The 23,025-nt window shown below is 39.5% G+C and overlaps 1 protein-coding gene across 2 annotated transcripts in view; it reads left to right on the top strand.

Annotated features, from left to right (window-relative positions):
- The window catches only part of Eml6 (EMAP like 6), a 306,117-nt gene that overhangs the window by 176,415 nt on the left and 106,677 nt on the right, over nucleotides 1–23,025 (top strand). Inside the window, exons 10-14 of one of the 2 annotated variants that reach the window (XM_087583666.1) lie at nucleotides 1,565–1,821; nucleotides 6,022–6,234; nucleotides 14,318–14,485; nucleotides 17,450–17,553; nucleotides 20,739–20,857. In XM_087583666.1, the coding sequence (XP_087439792.1) occupies nucleotides 1,565–1,821; nucleotides 6,022–6,234; nucleotides 14,318–14,485; nucleotides 17,450–17,553; nucleotides 20,739–20,857 (861 nt within the window). 2 annotated transcript variants of the gene reach the window in all.

Here is a 23,025-nt window from a genome sequence, read left to right as displayed (position 1 = left end):
CTCCAGTGGCTGACCACACATCCAAGTTTATATGGTAGCACAAATTGCATGTGGGTTTTTTTTTTTAAAAAAGATGACACAAAGGAGGTTTGGCTGGACTTAATAGGGGTTTGAAGAAGAGGATAATATGGTCAAAATGCCCTATGTATAATTTTTTATGAGAATTAATAATTTAAGAAATAATTTGACCAAAAGATATACAAATGTTTTAGTGATTTAGCATATTCATTATGACCGTTCATGGTGAGAACTGAGAGATTGCATACCATTTTCACATTTTAAAAGCTAGTAATTTTTTTCTTTTCAGACTGATTCCTGGGCTGGAGGGATGGTTCTGTGGTTAAGAGCACTGTTTGTTGTTTCAAAGGTCCTGAGTTCGATTCCCAGCAACCACTTGATGGCTCACAACCATCTATAATGAGATCTGATTACTCTTCTGTCATGCAGGCATACATGCAAATAGAGTACTAATATACATGAATAAATAAAGACTTGTTCTTTATAGATAACAATAAGTATGTTAGTTGTTTACCCTTTTTTTCTCCTTAAGACAGAATTTCACTATATAGCCATATGTAGATGAGCTGGCTTTCAGCTCTCAGAGATTATCTTGTCTATGCCTTCCAAGTGCTAGAATTAAGGGTGTATACCAGTATATCAGCTCTCATTTTTAAAACATAAACAGATTATTTTTATACAAATTTTTATTTTTACGTATTTTTACACTAATTTTGATGATTTGCCTTTCTCCATGACACATTTTTTTTCTTTTTTTTTTTTATTAACTTGAGTATTTCTTATATACATTTCGAGTGTTATTCCCTTTCCCGGTATCCGGGCATACATCCCCCTCCCCGCTCCCCTTCCTTATGGGTGTTCCCTTCCCAACCCTCCCCCCATTGCCGCCCTCCCCCCCACAGTCTAGTTCACTGGGGGTTCAGTCTTAGCAGGACCCAGGGCTTCCCCTTCCACTGGTGCTCTTACTAGAATATTCATTGCTACCTATGAGGTCAGAGTCCAGGGTCAGTCCATGTATAGTCTTTAGGTAGTGGCTTAGTCCCTGGAAGCTCTGGTTGCTTGGCATTGATGTTCATAAGGGGTCTTGAGCCCCTTCAAGCTCTTCCAGTTCTTTCTCTGATTCCTTCAACGGGGGTCCTATTCTCAGTTCAGTGGTTTGCTGCTGGCATTCGCCTCTGTATTTGCTGTATTCTGGCTGTGTCTCTCAGGAGCGATCTACATCCGGCTCCTGTCTCCATGACACATTTTAAGTGGCTTTTAAGTCTAATTTTTAAATAAAGATTTCAGTAATGTATAGTCAAACATTTAAGCAAATATTCCTAGAGTAAAGATTTTCCTATTTACCACAAGGCCATAAAATATTATTTCAAATGTTTTAATTTTATAAGCAGGATATAAGTTACAAACATGTTTTATCATTTTATGAACATAAATATTTTAGTTCCTGTAGGATTTTTTCTCTCTTGTGACACACACCTTTTAAAATAAGACTTGGGTTTTCCATCTCTTGATTTCCTGATTGTCACTTTGTATTTTATGCCTGCAGAGATATGACAGAAGTGGTCCATATCAAGGACAGGAAAGAAGTCATTCATGAGATGAAATTCTCCCCAGATGGCTCATACCTCGCAGTAGGATCCAATGACGGCCCTGTAGATGTCTATGCTGTTGCCCAGCGCTATAAGAAAATAGGAGAATGCAACAAGTCACTTAGTTTCATCACGCACATCGACTGGTCTCTGGATAGTAAATACTTGCAAACCAATGACGGTGCTGGGGAGAGACTGTTCTACAAAATGCCGTGTGAGTCCTAGGTAGATGATTATGGTTGTGGTAGGTGCTCATGAAAGCAAACCTGGAACCACATGGAGAAGGGTAGAGAATGTCCTGTGACCTCAGAGTAAGGAGTATTCTCTGAGACGAGATCCCTAAGTCATGAGACCCTCAGAGAAAATGTTTGTGAGTAAGGCACATTAATAATTTACAACATTAGGAAAACATGAGGAAGACTTGAAGACAAAGCTTGCAGTGGATATACATTCCAGCATTGCTCTAAGGGGTAAAGTATAGAGAGCAGCACCAAAGGCCCATTTTAATTATTTAGACTGACCAAAGCATGTCAGTGTTACATAGTGAAAGAGGAAGATGGGGGAGTACTCGTAAGAACATGCACATAACTGCTTGCTGTAATTGCAAGAACCAAAACCATAGCAAGTTCCTAAGTGGCCATGGGAGTGAGGAGAGCCTAAAGTGTGTAGTCACAGATCATAATGTCACAGTAACTAATCCAACTTGTGTCAATTCGGATAGGTCTCAAAAGTGTAATGCTGAGCAAATAAATGCAGATGATACGCACAGTGGTCATCTATATAAAGTGTTACAATACTTAAACAAGTTCTCATATTATAGCCACTTACATATAGAGAAAATGGTTTGCAAATGTACGGGAACGCTTAACCATTCAACTGAGGGTACTGTTGCCTCTAAGGAAACAAAAGAAATTAATTTAGGGATGAGTGTCCAATGGATTTTATCTTCTTAAAGTTGTGTTAGAAAGAGACTGGTGAAGTGACTCATCAGGTAAAGGCCCTTGCCACATAACCCTGGTGTACTGAGTTCAATCCCCAGAAGGCACCACACACCCTTCCATACTGGTACGAAAAACGGACCCCATCAAGTTGCCCTCTGACCTACACTACTCTGACATGCGCGTGCTCAAACACACACACACACACACACACACACACACACACACACACACACACCCCACAATAATAGTAACAAATGATTTTCTATGATAAAGATCAGTAATACTCATTGAAACTCAGTACTACAAACATTTGCTCCTTATAGTACTCTGTCATCTTCTGCATAATTGAAATAGTCCATCACCTTTAGATGACCTGAAGTAGTTGTTCCAGGAACTTCCATGTGAAGTCCATGGCCGCTTCGTTCTGTGTCCAGCCTTTTACTTTATGTCCTTCTCTTGTTTCTATCTCCTCCCTGATTTGCCACTTACACTGTTCCTTGACAGCCTTCGCAAAGGGCAAATAACTAAATGGCCATTCTACAAATAGCTTATGCCATTTCGGAGGATATGAGTTGTGTGCATGTCCTGTGCATTCTGCTTGCTAGGCAGTAGGGTATGACTACCAAGAGGTCTTAATGACTAAGTTTTTTTCATTCACCACTGAAAAGTGGTGATACCAAAAAAATATTGCCTCATGTTTATTTTAATGTTTGCAAACTGGCTATAAATTAGAAGTTAAAATTTTTCATTCCTGAAGAGTTTCTTTCTCATTTTTTTTCTGTCACACACATTAGACATGTGACCATTACATAAATGAGTTTCTACCAAGGTCCAAAAGGAACAGGATGGTCTGTGGAACCTCAGAGAATTTGAGGCTATCTCTTAGATCAGCTTAGAGCCTTTAGACAAGAGCCAAGGCCTCAGATCTGAGGATTGTAGTCCTCAGTGGCTATGAGTGCATCAGACCCAGCTCTGATGATAATAGTTGTATTAACTGGTGAAATGTAGCTTTTTAAAATCCAGTGAGCACATTTTTTGTTTGTGTTCACCTTGCAACATTTATAAGAGATTTACCTGTCTTTTGTAATAGAAATCTAGTGACATTTAGTTTGTAAGACTAAACTGTCACATATAACATAATGATGTCCATATTATCACCTTTACTAATTTTAAATCATTATTTATTTATACCACTCTCATATATTACATTTCAACCACAATTCCTCAACCCCCCTCACCCCACCTGTCAACTACCTACCCCTTCTGCAATCCACACTTCCTCCATTTCCCTTCAGAAAACAACAGGCCTCCAAGGGATATCAACCAAGCATAGTGTATCAGGTTACAGTAAAACTAGCCACCTTCCCTCAAGTTAATGCTGGCAGAGGCAGGCTTATAGGAGGAAAGGGGTCACAAAAGTAGGCAAAAGAGTCACAGATAGTCCCTATTTGAACTGCTAGGTATCCCACAAGAACACTAAGCTACACAACTGTACCATATGTGGAGAGAGTCTAGGTTAGACCCATGCAGGCCACCTGACTGTTAGTTCAGTCTCTGTGAGCCCCTGCATTCCTGGTTAGTTGTTTGTGTGAGTTTTCTTGTGGTGTCCTTGACCCTTCTGGCTTCTACAATCCTTCCTCCCCGTCTTTAGCAGAATTCCCCAAGCTCTGCCTAAGGTTTGCCTGTGTGTCTCTGCATTGGCTCCCATCAGCTGCTGGATGAAGCCTCTCTGCTCATGATTATGTTGGCTTCTTTAATGATGATTTTAAAGGAAAGAATAAAGAAAATATAAATCTTAACCTCCAACAATTATATACTGTCTTGAATTTTTTTTGAAGTATTACTTACTTGGGAGGCTGAGGCAGAAGGAGTCATTGTTTGGAATCTGTTTTGGCAGTCTACTAAGGCTCACAAAGCAAAGTATTAGATGGGATAAGATGGGTTACTGGCAGAGCCTTGGCCCGGCATGTGGGAAGTGTTGGACTTCAGACTTCACTTTTTCATGTATGGGAACATCTGGAGCACATTTGTCAGTTGGAGTGACAGCACATCATGCTCAGGGATGAGGCTGAAGCTTGCTTTATCACTGGTCATGGGCGCTTACGCCCCGTGTTTACTGGGCCAGGTGCTGCAGGTTCTATCACCTCTGCCTCTGCAACAGTGAGATTGGTTTCTATTCTGAATCAGTCACTTCTGGGATGCAATCCTCTGAGCAGGAGCTGGTCACAGACAATGCTTCAACTATATCCTCTCTGAGTCTGTGGTCATTTAAATGCATTCTTTCAGAACATACAGTCCAGAAATTTTGGATATAGTTCAGAATTTTGGAGTGCCATTCTGCAAAGGTATCTGCTCTTCAGTTCTTTATTTGAAAATATATGCTTATTTTAATAAGGCAGGCATGAAGATATATGCTTAATTGTATTGCTTTGGAATTTTAAAAAATGGCATCTAGTTAAATATTTCCACTCATTTGCTTTTGTGGCTTGCTGTATTTTGTGCCATCTGTGAACCTCACTAATCTGCTGACAGAAATGGGAACTGAGCTACGTGTCTGGGAACAGCCAAGCCACAGCTATTGTTAGGACCATTATCCCACCACCAGATACACTTAGCTCACCATAATTCTGTGGATTCAGTGATTAGGAATTAAATCATAAAATCTACTTTAAAATTTGTAGAGCCTGAATTTTTGTTTAAAGAAAAACCACTTGATGGGACCTGGGGAGATGGTACAGTGATTAAGAGAACTTAGTGAGCTGGTAGAAGACAGGAGTTTGAGTCCCAGCACTGACAGATGGCTGGCATCCTTACTCCAGTTCTGCTAGGTCTGATACCTCTGACACCAATGGGCACTGCATTTACATGCAGGTGCCCACATACATTATACATATAGTTTAAATTTTAGAAATAAAAATTAAAAAATTCCAAACACCATTTATAGGCTAGAAAGGTGGACCTTTCTGCTGAGACCCATGATCTGACTCAGTCCCTAGAACCCACACAGTGGAAGGAGAGAGAGCCAAGTCTTGCAAGCTGTCGTCTGTCCGTCCTGAGTGTGCATATAACCCACACCAATAAACTATAAGACAACCTTAGCCAAGGTTTTAAAAGCTTAGCAACATGTTGGTGACTCAGTGTTGACGACATGTAATTTAATGAGATCACACAAATACAAATACTCTGTAGTAGCACCTGTACCTTGGAAATTAAGATCAAGGCGGTATCAATAGTTTGAGACATTACATTTAGGAATAATCATTTCCTATTCTCTTCACTTCTAAATTTTGAACTGAGGTTTTCCTTAAATTCCTTCTCCCAAAACAGTAACTAACTGGGTGAAGAGATCAGAACTTGCAATTCCTCTGATTTATATATCTAATGTAGGTTTTAGACACTAAGAAAAGAAAAATGATTAAAATATATTAGAATATATTTCACATGTAAATGTAATATTATATTGACTATTTCAGCAGGGAAGCCTTTAACAAGTAAGGAGGAAATCAAGGGGATCCCCTGGGCCTCCTGGACGTGTGTGAGAGGCCCTGAAGTGAGTGGAATTTGGCCCAAATACGCTGAGGTTATTGACATCAATTCGGTGGACGCCAATTATAACAGTTCAGTGTTGGTGTCCGGAGATGATTTTGGACTGGTCAAATTGTTCAAGTTTCCTTGTCTCAAAAGAGGTAAGCTGTCTGAATGGGTGAAGGCTCTCTCTGTACTCTTGATGCTGCTTAGTGAGGTACATTTTCCTTCCTCTTCCCCAGGAACTTCACTTTCTCATGTCTGCATTTATTCCTCACCTGTTTTTTATAGAACATGCTGTTCAGTCCTCTACTTTTGCTGTCCTAAATGGTTTTGCAAATTTAAGTGAGAATTTGTTAAGAGTTAACATTATGAGACTTCCAAGCCTGTGTCTCACATTTCCAAACAGCCAGATCATTTATATCTATGTGAATAAATAGTCATGTTTTATATTGGGATTTTATTTCTTTAGAATATTATAATTTAACTTTTTGTTTGTTTGTATTTGTTTCTCAAGAGAGGGTTTCTCTGTGGAGCCCTGACTGTCCTGGAACTCGCTCCGTAGACCAGGCTGCCTCAACCTCAGACATCTGCCTGCCTCTGTCTCCTGAGTGCTGGGAGTAAAGGCATGTGCCACCACCACCTGGCTGTAATTAAACTTCCATACATCCACCTGCTTGCACTTCTACACGAAAACAAAAGCAATTCTTCTTAAATATGATTAAACAAACATGGTAGTTATACAACTATGGACCCCTTGTCCCAGGACTAATCTTTCAAGACTGTATTAGGTGATATTTCTTGAGAGAGAAATTGGATTGAAAACAGCTTTCTGTGTTTTGCACTCCTGTGGAAGCACTGTAAGCTTTGAAGACTGTGATTGCTGCCACCTAGCAATGATCCTGGGTTTGTTTTGCAAATTCAGAGAAAGCCCCGCCGCATCTTCTTACTCCTAACTGTGCCCAGAAAGCTGGATCTTAGCAGAGTGGTCAATGGGGGTTTGTTGCGGCCTGCAAACTTTTCACTAAAATGGTATTTTATGATAAGCAGGGAAGCAGATGAAAGTGCAGTCAGAAAGCAATCTTCAGCTAGCTGGCAGTCTTGAAGCAGTGACAATTGCAGGACAAAATGTGACATAAAATGCATCATGAAACCATCGTGACTCATGCTGCACAGAACGAACATCAGCTCAAAGTGCTTGAAGCACAAAGACTTCAGTGTGCCAAATTCAAGTCCTCGCCACCCTGCCTAGTGGACCTTGTGGGTAATAGGACGTAACTTGTTTAAATTAATGTGCATTTAAGAATAAGTTATGTTAGAAATAATTCAGAATTCAGGAAAATCACAGATGAGGTTAGAAGCAATTTACTGGTCTCCCTTGTCAGGACTCAAGAAAGTCGGTGAGAGTTGGTGTCTTCTCTGTATCTCCAGACCGTATGAGTGGACTCGGGTCTTAGAGATGAGTGTGGTGGTATTGTCACAATTAAATACCCATGAATAGAACGTAACCCTGTGGAGAGACAGACAGTGGGCAAAGGAAAGAATGAGGACAGAGAGACCACAGTGTGAGCATGAAGGGAGCGGTGGAGTCTTCCTCAGCCATTTGCTCAAGTACCAAGGTCATCAAAGCAACCCAAATTCTACCCTGTATGCAACAGTTCATAAACTGTGCAGCTTTGCCTGTGACCTTGAAGCTTTTGTGCCAAAACTACCGGAAAAAGTTAATAAGAGTATATGGGAGTCTTGGCACAAATAAAACTTGACTCCGCAAATCAGGATACCATTATCAAATGGTTTTAATTACTGAGCCTGCAGAAAGACAAATCTGAGCAGAGGCTGATGACTATGAGCTAGCGTGCAGAACCAAGCAAGCTTTATGGTTTTCTACTGTGAGCAAATAGAACTCACAACCAAGCCAATTTGATACATTTGGAATTATATATACATACATACATATATATTCTTTTGTGCAGAAATTAGATGTAAGTATTCTGCAGTTAATGAAAATTGATGAATTTATATTTTTACATAGCCCGAGCAATTTGTTTTTCTCATCTTAATAGTTTTCAAATCCTTTAGAATCAGATGACAATTTTTTCTGATGCCATACAGATTGAATCCTGTGTGTGACTTCCCACACTTGGGTCTTGCGCAACACTGGCAAACTGTTGTAAATTAGGAAGTTATGCAGTCAGTTTAAGTCTCTGAAAGATTACTTTGATATTGTATGAAATGGGCTTTTAAGCATTCGTCTGGGGGATGCTGTGTCTAAAATAGGTGTCAAAGGAGGTGACTGGTTCAGTTAAAGGTGAAGGTTTTGTGGCTAGACTGGATTAGGACTAGAGGGAGAGAAAAGAAGGATCATTGAGTATGTCTCCTGAGTTTCAAGCCTGAGTAGCTGCAGTGAAGGTGTCAGTGTGACAGGAAATTCGAGAAGGAAAAGGTGTTTTTGTAGAGGGTAAGGGTGGGATGGCTGCTGCCATCTGTCTCAGCCAAGTTCTGAGAAACCTGTTACACACTCAGAAAGATCTGACTCTTTTCCCTCCAAGGAGCTCCAAAGCTTACCGATAAACATTTGGTATTCAGGTGCTCGTGAAAAGATTTTTTTTATTGGCTATTTTTTATTTACATTTCAAATGTTATCCCCTTTCTACCACCCAACCATCCATACCTTTCTGCCTAACTGCCCTGACATTCCCCTGCACTGTGGGGTCCATCCTTGGCAGGACCAGGGGCTTCTCCTCCCATTGGTGCCCATCAAGGCCATCCTCTGCTACACATGCAGCTGGAGCCATGGCTCTGTTCATGTGTACTCTTTGGGTATTGGTTTAGTCCCTGGGAGCTCTGGTTGGTTGGTATTGTTCTTAAGGACTTGCAAGCCCTTCAGCTCCTTCAATCCTTTCTCTAATGCCTCCAATGGGGACCCCATTCTCACTTCAGTGGTTTGCTACTGGTATTCACTTCTGTATTTGTTACGCTCTGGCTGAGCCTCTCAGGAGACAGCTATTATCAGGCTCCTGTGAGCATGCACTTCTTGGCATCAGCAATATTGTCTGGGTTTAGTGACTATATGTATATTGGCTGGATCCCAGAGAGGCAGGCTCTGAATGGCCATTCCTTCAGTCTCTGCTCCAAACTTTGTCTCCATATCTCCTCCTATGAATATTTTTGTTCCCCATTTTAAGAAGGAGTGAAGCATCTGCACTTTGGTCATCCTTCTTCTTGAACTTCATATGGTCTGTGGATTGTATCTTGGGTAATTCGAGTTTTTGGGCTCAAATCCACTTGTCAGTGAGTGCATACCATGTGTATTTGTCTGTGATTGGGTTACCTCATTCAGGATGATATTTTATGGTTCAATTCATTTGCCTATGTATTTCATGAAGTCACTGCTTTTGATAGCTGAGTAGTATTCCATTGTGTAGATGTGCCACATTTTCTGTATCCATTCCTCTGTTTAAGGGCATCTGGGTTCTTTCCAGCTTATGGTTATTATAAAAAAAGGCTCCTGTGAACATAGTGGAGCATGTGTCTTTGTTATATGTTGGAGCATGTTTTGGATATATGCCCAGGAGAGGTATAGCAGGGTCTTAGGTAGTAGAATGTCCAATTTTCTGAGGGACCTTCAGACTGACTTCCAGAGTGGATGTACCAGATTGCAATCCCAACAAAAATGGAGGAGTGTTTCTCTTTCTCCACATTCTCACCCATCATCTGCTGTCCCCTAAGTTTTTTATCTTAACCAGTCTGACTGGTGTGAGGTGGAATCTCAGAGTTGTTTTGATTTGGATTTCCCTGATGGCTAAGAATGTTGAACATTAAAAAAAGAACCAAAAAAAAAGAAGAATGTTGAACATTTCTTTAGGTACTTCTCAGCCATTTGATATTCCTCAGATGAGAATTCTTTGTTTACCTCTGGACCCCATTTTTTAAATAGGGTTATTTGGCTCTCTGGAGTCTAACTTCTTGAATTTTTTGTTCTATTGGATATTAACTCTCTGTTGGATGTAGGATTGGTAAAGATATTTTTCCAGTCTGTTGGTTGCCATTTTGTCCTAATAACAGTGTCCTTTGCTTTACAGAAGCTTTGCAGTTTTATGAGGTCCCATTTGTTGATTATTGATCTTATAGCATAAGCCAATGTTGTTTTGTTCAGGAAAATTTCCCCAGTGCCCATGAGTTCAAGGCTCTTCCATACTTTTTCTTCTTAGTTTGAGTGTATCTGGTTTTATGTAGAGGTCCTTGATCCGCTTGGACTTGAGCTTTGTACAGGGTGATAAGAATGGATTGATTTGCATTCTTCTACATGCTGATCTCCAATTAAACCAGCACCATTTGTTGAAAATGCTATCTTTTTCCCACTGGATGATTTCAGCTCCTTTGTCAAAGATCAAGTGACCATAGGTGTGTGGTTTCATTTCTGGGTCTCCAATTCTATTCCATTGATCTACTTACCTATTTCTGTACCAATACCATACAGTTTTTATCACTATTGCTCTGTAATAAAACTGGAGGTCAGGGATGGTGATTCCCCCAGAAGTTCTTTTATTGTTGAGGATAGTTTTCATTATCCTGGGTTTTTGTTATTCCAATTGCATTTGCAAATTGCTCTTTCTAACTCTATGAAGAATTGACTTGGGATTTTGATAGGGATTATATTGAATCTGTAGATTGCTTTGGGCAAAATGGCCGTTTTTGCTATATTAATCCTGCCAATCCATGAGCATGGGAGATCTTTCCATCTTCTGAGATCTTCTTCAATTTCTTTCTTCAGAGACTTGAAGGTCTTGTCATACAGATCTTTCTCTTGCTTGGTTAGAGTCACACTGAGGTATTTTATGTTATTTGTGACTATTGTGAAAGGTGTCATTTCCCTAACTTCTTTCTCAGCCTGTTTATCCTCTAAGTAGAGGAAGGCTACTGATCTGTTTGAGTTAATTTTATATCCAGTGACTTTGCTAAAGTTGTTTCTCAGGCTTAGTAGTTCTCTGGTTGAACTTTTGTGGTCACTTAAGTATACTATCACATCATCTGCAAATAGTGATATTTTGACTTCTTCCTTCCAATTTTTATCCCTTTGACCTCTTTTTGTTGTCTGATTGCTCTGGCTAGAACTTTGAGTACTATATTGAATAAGTAGGGAGAGAGTGGGCAGCCTTGTCTTGTCTGATTTTAGTGGGATTGCTTCAAGTTTCTCTCCATTTAGTTTAATGTTGGCTATTAGTTTGCTGTATATTTCTTTTACTATGTTTAGGAATGGGCCATGAATTCCTGATCTTTCCAAGACTTTTACCTTGAAGGAGTGTTGAATTTTTTTCAAATGCTTTCTCATCATCTAATGGGGTGATCATGTGGTTTTTTTTCCTTTGAGTGTGTTTACATAGTGGATTATGTTGATGGATTTCCATCCCTGCATCCCTGGGAGGAAGCCTACTTGATCATGATGGATGATCATTTTGATGTGTTCTTAGATTTTGTTTTTGAGAATTTTATTGAGTATTTTTGTGGTGATATTTATAAGGGAAATTAGACTGAAGTTCTCTGTCTTTGTTGGGTCTTTGTGTGGTTTAGGTGTAAGCATAATTTTAGCTTCATAGAAGGAATTGGGTAGTGTTTTTCTGTTTCTATTTTGTGGAATAGTTTATACAGTACTGGTATTAGGTCTGATAGAATTCTGCACTAAACCATCTGGTCCTGGACTTTTTTTGGGGGGGAGGGGGGAGAATTAGTGACTGGTTCTATTTCTTTAGAAGTTATGGGACTCTTTAGATGGTTTATCTGATCCTGATTTAACTTTGGTACCCGGTATCTGTCTAGAAAATTGACCATTTCATGCAGATTTTCCAGTTTTGTTGAATATAGGCTTTTGTAGTAGGATTTGATGATTTTTTTTGAATTTCCTCGGATTCTGTTGTTATGTCACCCTTTTCATTTCTGATTTTGTTAATTTGGATGGATATATTCTCTGTGCGCTCTGGTTATTCTGACTAAGGGCTTATCTATCTTGTTGATATTTTCAAAGAACCAGGACCTGGTCTTCTTCATTCTTTGTATAGTTCTTTTTATTTCTACTTGGTTTATTTCAGCCCTGAGTTTGATTCTTTCCTGCCTTCTACTCCTCTTGGGTGTATTTGCTTCTTTTTGTTCTAGAGCTTTTAGGTATGCTGTCAAGCTGCTAATGTATACTCTCTCCTGTTTCTTTTTGGAGGCACTCAAAGCTATGAGTTTTTCTCTTAGCACTGTTTTCATTGTATTCCATAAGGTTGGGTATGTTGTGCCTTTATTTTCATTAAGTTATAAAATGTCTTTAATTTTTCTTTATTTCTTCCTTGACCAAGTTATCATTGAGTAGAACATTGTTCAGCTTCCTTTGTATTGTGCTTTCTGATGTTTTTGTTGTTATTGAAGACCAGCCTTAGTCTGTGGTGATCTGATAGGATGCATGGTATTATTTCTATCTTCTTGTATCTGTTTAGGCCTGTTTTCTGACTGATTATGCGGTCAGTTTTGAAGAAGGTACCATGAGGTGCTGAGAGGAATTTATATTCTTTTGTTTTAGGATGAAGTGTTCTATAGGTATCTGTTAAATTCATTTGGTTCATAACTTCTGTTAGCTTCTCTGTGTCTCTGTTTAGTTTCTGCATGGAAAGATTTTTAAGCTATTGTAGACGTCAGTAGAAATGTCAGCTGAAGTGCAAGCCCTCGTGGACAAATATCCAAAGAGAAATCTCGTATTTTCTGTCACTGTTTATCCCCCAGAAAGCTTTGGGAGAGGATATGCCTCAGCTTACTGTACAAATATTTGTTCAGTGCTGTGCTAGAGTATAAAAGTGCTTCAGTATATCAGCACAAGTCGCCACTGCCAGGGAGCAGTGGATACATAACTACAGACAATATGTCTGATGGTCAGACATGCTGTCAGAAAAACAGAGGAGAAGGCTGTGCAGAACAGCATAGTGCTGTTTTGACTAATGCAATCAAAGAAGGGCTCACTGTTGAGCTTTATAGACTAGATACCTTCAGGATGACAGAACCAAACATTCAGATATCCCAGGAAAGAGCATTACAAAGAAATAGCAGCAAACCCAAGACTTGGAGACAGAGAACACTTTGACAGACTGGAGGCACTGCAAAGGGTTTATGTAACTGAAGCAGAGTAGGCCAAGGGGAGATGGAAGAAAACAGGGTCAAAGCAGTAAGAGCTTAATTATCAGTGACAATGGTGCCAGCCTACTGAGGATATTGCTTATCTATTGCTGTATAGTAACTCTGCCTCAAAGTTTAGAAGCTAATATGATAAATGATCTCACATGTTTTTGTGGAGGAAGAGGCGGAGGTAGAAATGGGGTGGGGTGAGGGATTAATGAGCACCCTACTGGGTAGTTCTAGTTCAAGGTCTCTGTCATGAGTTACAGTCATCTGGAGGCTAGGACCAAGACCAGAAGATCTGTTTCATTTCATGGATGTGACTTTCGACTATGGGCCCCAATTTCTTGCTCAAAAAAAAAAAAAATCTCCACAGATGTTTGTCTGTCCTTTGGATATGGCATGAACTAAAGGAGAAATCAAGGAGGAATATAGAATGACATCACAAATTTTTACTTTTGCTACCTTGCTTTGAATTCCACTGATTTTTTTTCTTTATTTTTGTTTTCTAAGGCAGAGTTTTTCTGTGTAGCCAGGCTATCTTGGAACTCACTGTAGACCATGCTGGCCTCAACCTCAGAGATCCACCTGCTTCTGCCTTCTGAATTATGGGGTTAAAGGTGTGCACAACTGCAGCCTGATGAATTCTACTAACTTTATTTTATTTGTTTTATTTTATTTGTTTTATTAATCCACTGAAAAGACAGGTTAAGTGATCTCTGTGGAGGGAAAAGATTCCCCACATTTCAGGATCTATAGAGATGTGGGTGTAATATTTTGTTTATTTATAGGATAGGAACTTTAAGAATGGGTAAGATGATAATTCTTGCATTTGATTTTTTAGAAACATTGAAGCTGTGAGCATTAGTTGGAATAGATTTAACTAAGCATTTCACTGTATACCTTGAGTTTGAAAGACACATCTTCAGATTAAGGAAAAATGGAATAATTGAGGTTTCTGGGAGGCATGTGATTACTTATTGTAATGTGTAAGACTGGAAATATGTTTCTGGCATGTTGAAATTTTTTACTTGATGTGGAGAGGAATGTGATTGCTTTTTTAAAAAAAAACATAATTAATCTCAAATTCTGTTTCAGGAGCCAAATTTAGAAAGTATGTGGGCCACTCGGCACACGTCACAAGTGTTCGCTGGTCCCACGACTTCCAGTGGGTGCTAAGCACAGGAGGAGCTGATCACGCCGTTTTTCAGTGGAGATTTATCCCAGAAGCAGTCAGCAATGGTGTGTCGGAAACCACACCCCAGGGTAAACGACAGTCAGAACTTTTCGATGTCTTTATTTTTCAGAAATCATTTCAAAGAATAATTCTAGTATTTGTTCAGGAGCTAAAGAGATAAGGTAGTTATAAAAATCCATTTATATAATTTTTTTAATATAACGAAAATATTCAGAGGCACTTAATAGTATGAGCACTTGTTGCTCTTGCATAAGGCTCAGTTCCTAGCACCCAATGGTGGCTCACAACCATTCCCATCTCCAGCTCCAGGGAATCTGACACCCGTTTCTGACCTCTGAGAGTACAGGCATTCATGTGGTATTCAAATATACATGCTGTCAACACACTCATACACATAAAATAAATGTAAAGAAAAAGGAAAAAATTTGTAGATTGTCATAGGTTGCTTAAGAAATGTTCACTGAAGGGTTTTGCTAAAACAAAGCTTGTGCTATGGACTGAAAGCTCACACTGAAAAAGTGGCCTTTGCAGATAAGGTGAAAGCACATCACAGGTCTATGTGCCCAGATCTGCTGAGAGAAAGCTGGGCTTCCCAGGAGTGATGACACACCTGGGAGCACAGGTAAGACTACCACTTTTGCTCTGAGGGACCCACCTGGAGCCTTCAGGACACAAGAGCCCAGAAGCAGTGTGGGACAGGATCCTTCCAGTTTCCATGTGCTCCCAGAGTTGACCATGTGCCACAGCTCTCTGTACCCAAATCCTGCAAGGTGATAGTGGGTCTCCCAGGAGTGCTGACACACAGACTTAAAGGATGATCAAGCCACTGTCAGAGACAGCAAGACCAGCTAACACCATAGATAAGCAGATTGCAAGAGGCAAGGGCAAGAACCTAAGCAAGAAAAACCAAGACTGTTTGGCATCTTCAGAAACCAGTTCTCCCATCACAGCAAATACTGAACACACTGGAAAAGCACCATTCTGATTTAAAATCACATCTCATGATGATGTTAGAGGACTTTAATAAGGACATAAAGAACTCCCTTAAAGAAATACAGGACAACACAAGTAAACAGGTAGAAACCCTTAAAGAGGAAACATAAAAATCCCTTAAAGAATTAAAGGAAAACACAACCAAACAGGTGAAACTGGAAAGAACCCAGATGTCATTCAACAGAGGAATGGATACAGAAAATGTAATAATACACTTACACAGTCGAGTATTATTCAGGTATTAAAAACAATGACTTCGGGGCTGGGGATTTAGCTCAGTGGTAGAGCACTTACCTAGGAAGTGCAAGGCCCTGGGTTCGGTCCCCAGCTCCGAAAAAAAAAACAAAAACAAAAAAAAAAAAAAACAAAAAACAAAAAACAAAAAAAAAAAAAAAAACAATGACTTCATGAAATTCTTAGGCCAATGGATGAAACTTGAAAATATTCTGAGTGGGGTAATGAAATCACGAAAAAAAACAAAAACAAAAACAAAAACAAAAAAACAAAACACCCCACATAGTATGCACTCACTGGTAAGTGGATATTAGCCCAACAGGTCCAAATACCCAAGATACAATTCACAGACCATAAGAAGGAAGACAGAAGTGCAGATGCTTCAGTCCTTCTTAGAAGGGGAACTAAAATGCTCACACAAAGAAATATGGAGACAATGTGTAGAACAGAGACTGAAGGGAAGGCCATCCAGAGACTGCCACATATGGGGATCCATCCTACATGCAGTCACCAAACCCAGACATTATTGCAGATGCCAACAAGTGCATTATGACTGGACCCTGATACATCTGTCTCCTGAGAGGCTCTACCAGAGCTTGACAAATACAGAGGCGGATGCTCGCAGCCAACCATTGAACTGAGAAGGGGATCCCCAGTGGAGGAGTTCAAGAAAGGATTGAAGTAGCTGATGGGGTTTGCAACCCCATAAGAAGAACAACAACAATCAACCAACCAGACCCCCAGAGCTCCCAGGACTATACCACTGTCCCAAGAGAACACAGGGATTGACCTATGGCTCTAGCCATATATGTAGCAAAGGATGACTTTTTTGGGCATTAATGGGAGGAGAGGCCCTTGGTCTTCTGAAGGCTTGATGCCCCAGTGTAGGGAAATGTCAGAGTGGGGAAGTGGGAGGGAGAAGGTGGGTGAGTGAGGGAGCACCCTCATAGAAGTGGGGGGAGGGTATGGGTTAGCAGGTTTCTGGAGAGAAAACCAGGAAAGGGGATAACATTTAAAATATGAATTAAAATTCAATAAAAGAGAAAAAAGTAAAAAAATGGTGAAAGCACACACTCAGCCCTCGGAGAAATGGACCTACTCAGCCAGTGTGACAGTTGATAGGGAACTTCAGGGTGCCAGACAAGGGAGTCACACACAGCCTACCACATGAAGTCAGACTTTCCACCTCCATAGTGTACAGTCTTTTTATTTACATCCTTTTGAGATGTGCATTGGTATAAGCAGAAGGAAATTTACAACGATATGTGTCAATGTGCTCACCCATATGATTCTGTAAGGACTTCACCATGATAAGTGTTTGGTGGGGATGTTTAAAAATAAAGATTACCTTGATGATAGTTTTCTTTAGCCTTACCTTTTGTCTTTGTTAAACCCTATTCTTTCTGATTTTACAACGTAAGATTTAAAAATCTAGAAATCCTACTATCTAATTTTAAAAAAAGGAAAGAAAAGAAAAGGAAGCCCGGTATGGTGGCATGTGTCTGCAATGCCAGCATTTGAGAAATTGGGCTTGCTGTGGGAATTCAAGGTCATTCCTGGGGCTTGCCTTGGGTGTTCAAGTTCATCCCTAGGGTTAGGCTCTGGAGGTCAAGGTTATTATTCCTGGGGCTAGCCTCTAGAAGTCAATATTTTACTGGCTACATATCAGGTTCCTGAGTTAAATGGAAACTATGACAGAGGCTTTTTACTCTGCTTTGTTAGGGTTTAAGAAGCTACTTGAAGTGTCTCTGTGATCTTTAACATCTCAGCATTTTCTGTTCTAATGGGTTCTGTCTCTGCAGCAGGTGGTGCCGACTCTTGTAGCGAAGAATCTGACTCAGACGTCTCTGATGTTCCAGAACTGGACTCTGATATTGAACAAGAAACTCAGATCAATTATGATCGCCAGGTCAGTAAGGGGAGAATAAAAGCCTGGACCCCCATTCGATTTTAACACTGCCCAGAAAACAGATAGAGCAGAACAACAGAACAAAAATGCAGCAAAAATAAGTAAACTGCTCTTATCTTGCCTTTGGATATAGGTTAGCAATAACATTTACTACACCATTAAGTATTTACATGAAAGGCTGGAGAGATGGCTTGGTGGGTAAGAGCACTGGCTACTCTTCCATCGGGCCTGGGACTCCCTGCACCCACATAGTGACTCACGGCCATCTCTGACTCCAGTCCCAGGTGATCCTGTATCTTCTCCTACATCAGCAGGTGCCAGTCCTACATGGAATGCACAGACATGTTTGCACGCAAAACACTTTTACACATTAGATTACTTTTTAGCTAGGCAGTGGCAGCACAATCCTAAGACTCTAGAGGCAGAGGTAGGCAGATCTCTGTGAATTGGAGACTTGCCTGGTCTATTTATAGTTAGTTCCATAACAGCCACAGAGAAACCCCATCTTAAAGAGAAGGGGGGAAGAAAGGAAGAAAAATAAAAATAAAAACAACAAACGAAAATTAGTTTTTTAATTAAGTGGAAGGTAGTTGCAAAGTTTTCAGGAGAAATTCTGAGCATTTGAGCCTTTTGATTCCTATGAAGCTGTATTGTATACATACTTACATAATTATTATTTTGCAAAGAAAAATGCATCTAAAGTGCAAGTTTTTCTCATTTCCTTAGCAAATCATAAAACATGTATATTTTACCTTGAAGAATGGTAGTCTGCATGAGAGCTGTTATCTTCATTTCTTGTTCAACTTAGCCATTATCTGTTTATTTAAAGTAAACCCAATTACAGTGTTTCCAGTAAAAACCTATTCTTGTATAAAAATTGGTTAGTTGAATCCAGTTTCCCTTCCACAAAAAATAGTATCATTTTAGCAGAAAGTGGGGGGAGAGGCTGTTACAGTAGTACTTGGAAGGAATCTTGACATACATATCTATATCATGATGGTAATTGCCAGGGTTTGATTCTTCTCCCCTTGATATAGATATAGTATTTGTAGTCTATAAAAAGTAGAAGTGTTGTATAAGTAACATGTGTTAGTAGGTTTATAGGTGAAACAGATTCTATATAGAGTGAATAAGATAATGGATTCCAGATACATAACTGTCAGTGCTGCCCAGGGAGATGCACCAGATAGGTCTATGGCTGCTAACACACACCAACTGTCTTCATGTGGCTGATCCAAATCCAGGCAGGTTAGTCAAGTGGCTCGCCCACTTCCACATGGCTTTTGTTTTAAGAGAATGCTTATGTGGCCCTCTCTCTATGCACTTCTAATGTATCAGCACTGAATTTACTTCTTTTCTTGTATAGTCATTTCTTCCTAATTCTGTGTTGGAAAAGTCTGATTGGCATAAAGACAGTGCAGCTGACAGTTCAGACCAATCTCATAATTAGATCACTTTGACTGTGAACTGGTAAATGTATTGTGCAATATAAAGCAAAAAAAAATTAGGAAGGTAACCATAGCAGTGAGAATACCACAGAAACACTGAGCAATACACCCAGGAGAAATGAAGCCTAAGCAGACAGCAGAAGCTCTGGGAGGGCCGCCACTTGGTTTTGCTGGAGGGTTTTTATTTAATGTTGCTAGGAAACCGTGGTACAACATGGCTGGTGAAACTCATGCCTTGGGCTTGCTTATTATCTGTGATTCATTTTTCATTGTTTCCACACATATTGATTTACAATATTCCCAAGTTATTCCTGAGGAGAGATTTTTATTCTGTTCAACAGATGAGAAATTGAGGCCCATGATATTATAATATATGATCCTCTAAGCAGTAGAAATGTCCCAGAATTCAGTGCTCTGAGATAAGTTATTAATGCCTGATAAAAAGAATCATGCATTCGGATGAATAATTATCTTTAGAATGAGAAGAGTAGTTCCTTACATCTAAGGCATATGAAAGAACCTTCTGACTTACTTTTTGATGGCTTAGGCCATGTCCTAAAAGGAAACTTTATTATAGCTATATTTCCTCATTTTTCAGTAATGTAGTTGATCTAATTGTTGTGGGGATTTTTCCGTAATAAGCAATCTGATGCCAGTGTGAGTGGAAGAGAGATATCACTAGTGGACTGAAACTAGGACAGCTTTGATGCCTGGTCCAGTTTATATTCTCATTGATACCGTAAAACCACATGGTGGGGCAGGCAAACAATGGAGATCTCACAAAAGCAAACTCAGCAGTCAGCATGTTGTTAAGGTCAATAACGTGTGGTCTCCGGGTCATTCTGTTCCCAGTAGCAAGTGAAGTCATGCTTGGCAAAGGCACAGTACAGGCAGTGCTTAAGAAATCAATAAATCAGCATCTAAAATTGGTCTTTTCTATATTACTCTACTTCAAGATGAAATGTTTCTTTCCTGAAGATGAAGAATTACTGATAAATTGGTTTTTGGGTTTTTTAAAAATTTTTTATTAATTTTTATTTATATGAGTACACTGTAGCACACCAGAAGAGGGCATCAGATCCCATTATAGATGTTTATGAGCCACCATGTGGTTGCTGAGAATTGAACTCAGGACCTCTGGAAGAGCAGTCAGTGCTCTTAACCACTGAGCCATCTCTCCAGCCCGATAAATTGGGTTTTTTTTTTACATATTAAAATAATTTTTGAAAATCAAACATGAGAAAGGTAAATAACAGATTTAATTTTTCATGTGCATTTAAACTGTAGAAAATACTCTTTTACTAGCAGTCCTTGACTCTTGGTTGAACCCATAGAGTATTTCAGACTCAGATATGCAAAATTCACAAAGCCAGAAAAGAAAGGAAACCACAAAGAAAAAGTCTAGAGAGAAAACTGAGGAAGCTCCTGCTTTACAAACATCTGAATCTTCGAAGATGTCTTGCCTTATGGAGTTAAATATATTTAATCAATAATTTGTTTTCTTTCTTACTTACTAAAACATCAACTTCATTTATTTATTTTCTGGATATAATTACTTAAGGAAGCAATAGCAATCAAGGAGGAGAGGAAACCGTTTTACATCTCTGGTATTTGAAAGATTTCGTGTTAGTTTTGCTCTATTAGGGAGAGTAATACTGATCCTATGTTACATAAAGCCCACATTGTAGTGAGGCCTGAGGAGGGCGTACTGGCTAAGCGTCTTTGTTGTCATTGTAGGTTTACAAAGAAGATCTACCTCAGCTAAAGCAACAAAGTAAAGAGAAAAACCATGCAGTGCCCTTCCTGAAAAGGGAGAAGGCTCCTGAGGACAGCCTGAAACTGCAGTTCATACATGGGTAGGTAGCCTGCCCTGGGGACACTGAGTTTCTTCCTCTGTCCCTGCCAAGCTACTTATCAGTCAGTCTTCCTACCCGGCCAGAAAGACCCTTCTTTGAAATGCTCCCTCTCCAGGTTGCACCCGTCCCTACAGTGAGGTCTCAGCTGGCTCTGTCCAGCTTTACTGGGCAGCACATACTTGACATGGTTCCGTGCTACCCGGGGCTTTGCCATGTCCACACGGTCTACCCTCCCACCCTGTGCTGTGTTTACCTAGATCCACCCAAGGACAAGGATTTCTATAGATACTTTTTTTTAATGCGTGCACAAAACACCTGGATATTTTCATTGTCAGCTTTAAACGACTGAGAAGAATAAAAATGTATCTTTTACAGTATAAATACCTCAGTCATTTTAATGTAGCCAACAGAACCCAAACGCTCTCTGCTCTACTTTCACTCTTGTCAACTTTGAAAACACAAGGATAACTATTTCTATTAAAATGGTACTTTCCATCATTCATGGTTTATGTAAACCTTTATATCCATTATGGTCATCCCATAAATTGTACCTAATATATGATGTGATATATACTTCACAGGTACTTCAGGTACTGTATGATATCATCTATAAGAAAATGAAGTCTAGGCGAGGAAACCAGTGCTCAGTAGGACACATACACGCTCCCAGTACACATGTGCAAATGTACACATATACATGTGCATGCATATGTACATACTAAGTAAAATGTAAAAATAAAATCATCTAAGACAACGTGGCTTGTTTGAATTGAGATGTGTTCAGCATATAAAATAAACTTCATTTTTAAAGATGTGGCAGAAAAGAGCAGACTCTTATCAAAATGTGTGTACATGTTGATGCATGAGTTACATGTGTGTACTCATGATGCGATGAGTTAAAAATTCTCAAAACAGTTTGATGTTTTTTGAGACAAAGGCTTACTCTCTAGTCCAGGCTAGCCTCACACTTGTAGAATTCTCCTGCCTTTGTTTCCTCCATGCTATGCAATGAGAAAATGTTGTTAACTATTTGACATACATATTTCTGTTGGAAAGTACTACTGTTAATTTTTTAATTCGGTTATTACTGGAAAACTGGGCAAAATCAAATATTTATATTACATATTAATGTCTTTAATTGTTAAGAACAGAAAATTTTATTTGGACATTATTTTAATGGGATGATGTATATGTGTGTTGGTCAGAAAGCAACATCAGCTGTCTTCCCCAGCCACTCTCCACATTAGTGCTCTCAACCTCACTAAAACTGCAACTCTTTGATACAGTTCTTCAAGTTGAGGTGGCCCCCAGCCATAAAATTATTTCATTGTCACTTCATAACTGTAATTTTGCTACTGTTAAGTATCATAATGTGAAATTTTTGAAGATAGAGGTTTGCCAAAGTAGTTGCAACCCACAGACTGAGAACGGCTGCTCCATGTGATTTTTTGAAGCAAAGTCTCTTACTGAACCTGAAGTTTACTCTATGGCTGGGCTGGCTGGCAGTGTCTGTGGCCCGTGGCTGGGTTTCAAGCAGTGAACACTGACCACAGCACATAGCTTCTTACATGGGTGCTGGGAATCTGAACTGAGAAACTCATGTTTAAACAGCAAACATTGACTGGTGGAGCCATCTCCCCAGTCCATAAGGCTTTTCAGTTCAGATATATGTATATATGTTATTTATGGGTAAAATGTGGCAGAGTTTAGCACTGAGTCTAGTCCCACTTTTCATCTATTTTTAAAAGATAAAGGCATTGAATTGATTCTCACAAATAAATACAAAGAACAAAATAAAAATGTTTTCCAGGTCTCTGAACTCTCCCTACGTTATAGGCTAAAAATAACATTTTTATTTTGATATCATAAAAATAATTCATTGATATTATTCAATATAGTGTCTATATAGTTCTGTTGAACAAAGACTTAGCACATGGTTTACAGAAGAATGCACTGTCCAATTGTGATGACTTATTCACCAGGTCTTCACGTTTCATCCCTACACTTACTCAAGAGGCGGAGGCAGGCAGAGCTCTGCAAATTTGAGGCTGGTCTATGTAGTTAAGTTGCAGGACATACAGAGCTACACAGTGAGAAGGGAAAAAAGAGTTATTCTCAAGAAGGAAAAGAAAACAGTTAATTCGGTTGTATTTGGAATTGATTGTTTT

This window comes from Rattus norvegicus, chromosome 14 (assembly GCF_021556685.1).
Source record: "Rattus norvegicus strain SHRSP/BbbUtx chromosome 14, alternate assembly SHRSP_T2T, whole genome shotgun sequence".
Classification (NCBI taxonomy): domain Eukaryota; kingdom Metazoa; phylum Chordata; class Mammalia; order Rodentia; family Muridae; genus Rattus; species Rattus norvegicus.
The sequence above is the reverse complement of the archived record's forward strand: the minus strand, read 5'-3'. Positions and strand labels throughout refer to the sequence as shown.